This window comes from Phaseolus vulgaris, chromosome 3 (assembly GCF_000499845.2).
Source record: "Phaseolus vulgaris cultivar G19833 chromosome 3, P. vulgaris v2.0, whole genome shotgun sequence".
NCBI lineage: Eukaryota > Viridiplantae > Streptophyta > Magnoliopsida > Fabales > Fabaceae > Phaseolus > Phaseolus vulgaris.
This window is the reverse complement of record NC_023757.2, coordinates 37,843,730-37,847,664: the sequence shown is the minus strand read 5'-3', so window position 1 is coordinate 37,847,664 and position 3,935 is coordinate 37,843,730. Positions and strand designations below refer to the sequence as shown.

The 3,935-nt window shown below is 30.1% G+C and overlaps 1 protein-coding gene across 1 annotated transcript; it reads left to right on the top strand.

Moving 5' to 3' along the window:
* Positions 1-2,558: 2,558 nt before the first annotated feature.
* LOC137805612 (uncharacterized) lies at positions 2,559-3,134 on the top strand. Its single transcript, XM_068605553.1, has one exon. It carries the CDS (start codon positions 2,559-2,561, stop codon positions 3,132-3,134), a length of 576 nt encoding a protein of 191 aa, XP_068461654.1.
* Positions 3,135-3,935: the final 801 nt, after the last annotated feature.

Below are 3,935 nucleotides of genomic sequence, written 5' to 3'. Positions count from 1 at the left end.
AAAATTGAAATAAATGTTTCTATAAAAAAACGAAACAACATAAATTTTTTATTGAAGAAGATATACAAGTTTGTAAATTTATGTGGGAAAATTTTATTTAAGCTTTATAGTTTTAAGTTTTTAAATTTTAACCAGTTTGTACTTTGTTGCTGATTTTTAAAATTTGTTGTCGTTCTTATAATTATTCTACTTGTTAAACGACCTTGACAATGTTTGATAATTTTTTTTTATTAATTTGTAATGTTGTTTAAAATTAGACTTAATCTAATTATTTTTTATATTTTATATTTTTATGTTTAATTTATTTATTAAATTTATCTTTTAATATTTTATACAAGGTACTTTTTCTTTTATATATATACATCAATTTAAATTAAAGTTATTGATTTGCAAATATAAAAAAACACCAAAAAATTAACATTATATGTCTCTTTTTTTCATTTTATATAACCTATTTTAATAAATAACTTCATTAAAAAGTTATAATATAATAAGCTAGTTTATTAACATTTACCAACTTTTCCCTTTAACTACAACTCTTTTAATTTTTAGCTAACTTTTCACCTTTAAGCTAGCTTTCCAACTAGTCTTTTGTAAATCATAGACTGTATGTATAATTGATTGATGTAATCGAAAATAGTAAAAGCGTTTTTTTTACTAAGTTTACTAAAATAATAATTTAGAAATAACAAATTTCAGTTAGATGAATAAAATTAGTCATAAAAAAATAATATAAAGCTAGAAAACTATTAATATATAGTCATAACTCACAAAATTAGACTTATTTTACCATTTTTTTTTGTCTGAACAAAAAAAAATTCATAATTTCTTAATATGATCTGAAAATATGAAACTATTTGTTTGATGAAATTATTAATGGGAAATAGACACATTTTTTAGGTACTTTTTTTTCTATTTCTTGAGTTTAGATTTGACAATGAATTAGGTATGTTAAAATGGGATAAATTTAATTCGTGTCTAAAATTTAAAATCTAAATCTTAGTGTAAGTGGATTCAATCTCTTGATAGTGTGTATTTGATGCGAACTGTGAACTATAGGGAGTTAGTATATATATATATATATATATATATATATATATATATATATATATATATATATATATATTTAATTTGTTCTAATAAACTTTTTTACAAGCTAGGATCAAAAAAATTGGGTCATGAAAAGATTGACTTGAAAATACTTCAATTTAGTTTGTGTAAAAAAAAATAGGCTTTTGCTATTTACGTTTCCAAATTCTGTACGCCCTTTTCTCTCTTTTCTTTTTTATACTTTTTGTTAAGAAAAAAACTTGCATGCACCATTCTTTTTCTTTCTTCCATCATCTTTTTCTTCTATTTTCTCTCTTAATTTCTTACTTATTCTATTTTAGAATTTGATCATACCACGCTCTAGCTGAAAAGTTAAGAAATATTTCTATCTGATTAGATTTTCAAACAGAGTAAGTTCATTTTTGCTTTAAAAATCCTTTGTTTCCTAATTTTTCTTAGGATTTAGTCATCAATCTTGGTGGGGTCAATTGAGAAGTTTAATCCTCTCAACTTATTCTACTATATACTGAATTTGTGTTATGTTTGAATTACTTGCATTAGACCCGTAAATCTTGAAACTTATCATATTATATATATTGTTTAAAATATATACTAAAATTTAAATTTAAATATTAATTTGAACTTTAGGTCTAGCTCAACCTTATAAAATAAGTTTATAAGATGAGGTTTGCATTTACTTATATACTATGAAATGTCTTTATCTATAATCGATATGAGATAACACATTCCTTCACCCGAGCCCTTTCAACTCATGTGTGTAACTATATATTTATAGGTGACTATAAGAATATTAGTTTCTGTTATTTAATAATAACAGTTTTTGTTTACTTTTTGTTATAACAGTTTCTTAGTTATGGGTCCATTAGGTTCTGTTAATTGTAACCCTTAGGCCCAACTCTTTTAGGAAGAGTCTTCCATTAAATCTTCTTTACCTTGTAATGAAAGACACGTAATACAAGTTTCTCAATTTTTTTACTTTCTTCTCCAAAGTTGTGCCTATCTCAATTGTGTGCCTTTGTAGGTTCACGCTTCTCTACCACTGATCATTCTGCGTTCATCTAACGGCACCGCTTCTGCTATGTTAGATAACATAAAAGTGGCTACCGTGTTATTATGGTATCAGTGCTCTTCTTTTGAAGAGCTCTGTTGCGCACTCTACATCTTGATCATTTTCTTTTAAATCTCTTGTATTCTTGAAACTAATATTGGTTTCCCCATTTTTTTCAGTAATGGCCGAAGAATCCACAATGCAGTAGGTTCCATTTGGCCAATCAAATCAACAAGCTAGCTACCTCTATCTGCACCCTAACAAAAACCCAGTCGCGCCGTTGGTCTCGCCGGTGCTGGACTCCACCAATTATCACTCTTGAAGTAGGTCGGTGATGACGACCCTAAGTGCGAAGAACAAGGCGGAATTCATCCAAGCTTCGCATCCCTGTTCAGATGAGAAACACCCAACATACTCGGCTTGGAAAAGATGTAATAATATGGTAGTATCATGGTTAGTCCATTTTGTATCCACTCCTATTAGACAAAGCATTATTTGGATGGACGTTGCTTTGGATATTTGGGATGATTTGAAAATTAGGTTTTCACAAGGGGACTTGTCTAGAATTTCTGATCTTCAATTGGAAGTTGCTTCTTTAAAACAAGGGGATTTATCTGTTACTGAATTTTTCACTAAACTCATAATTGTTTGGGATGAATTGGAAAATTTTAGGCCTAATCCTATATGTGTTTGTGCGACCAAATGTTCTTGTTCCGTTTTATCTATCATTAATAAAAGAAGGTGTGAAGATCGGGCTATGCAATTCTTGTGTGGACTGAATGATCAGTATCATAATATAAGATCCCATGTTCTTCTTATGGAACCCATACCTCCCATAACCAAGATTTTTTCTCTTGTGGCTCAACAAGAGCGCCAATTAGCCAGCAATTTTCTAATCACCAGTGTTAATAGTGTCAATTCCAATCGGAGTATCCCTGCTGTTTGCTCTTTTTGTGGTAAGAATGGTCATACCGAAAATGCTTGCTTCCGCAAAATTGGTTTTCCTAATCAATAAAACAAAGTTTATAAATTTAGCAGTAACAACAAGAAGCTATGTACCCACTGTAATAGGACATGTCATACTGTTGATAGTTGTTACAAGAAGCATGGTTAACCCCCCCCCCCCCCCGGGTTATAAGCTTCATAAAACTAATGTTGCTAATGCTGTAATATCTAATGATATTTTTCCTGAGCATGCCAAGAAAGAACAGGAAAATGGTGCTTTTCGCCTCACTGTGCAGCAGTATCAGAGCCTAGCTGACATTCTCAAGCAACATTCTAATGGAGCCACTACCAGCCAAGCACTAGTAAATCAAGTGGGATCTTTCACTGTGAATTCCCCACCCAAAGCTGCTGAACAGTCTCCAACTGGTAATGTTTACGCTTTAAATGATTTACAAAATGCTAAAAACTATTGGCTTATAGACTCAGGGGCCACTGACCATGTATGCATATCTCTATCTGAATATTCTTCTTATAAGAGCATTAAACCCATTCAAATCAGCCTACCTAATGGTCATCATGTTTTTTCCCAATTTTCTGGAACCATTATTTTCAATGACAAACTGCATCTTACTGATGTTTAATATGTTCCTCAATTTGATTTTAACCTCATATCTGCTTCAAAACTCAGTCTCATCCTAAACTGCAATTTAATATTTTCTTCTACCCATTGTTTGATACAGGACAACCAAACCAAAGAGAGGATTAGTTTAGTTGATGCTAAAGCTGGTCTATACATTATTGAATCCTCTAGTCTTAGAAATAATATTGCTTCTTATACGGTTTCTTCTTTCAATTGTGTTGTTGAAAACAT

Bases quoted from the DNA above. Each gene is read 5' to 3' on its own strand.
- LOC137805612 (XM_068605553.1), top strand. From the start codon at position 2,559: ATGGTAGTATCATGGTTAGTCCATTTTGTATCCACTCCTATTAGACAA.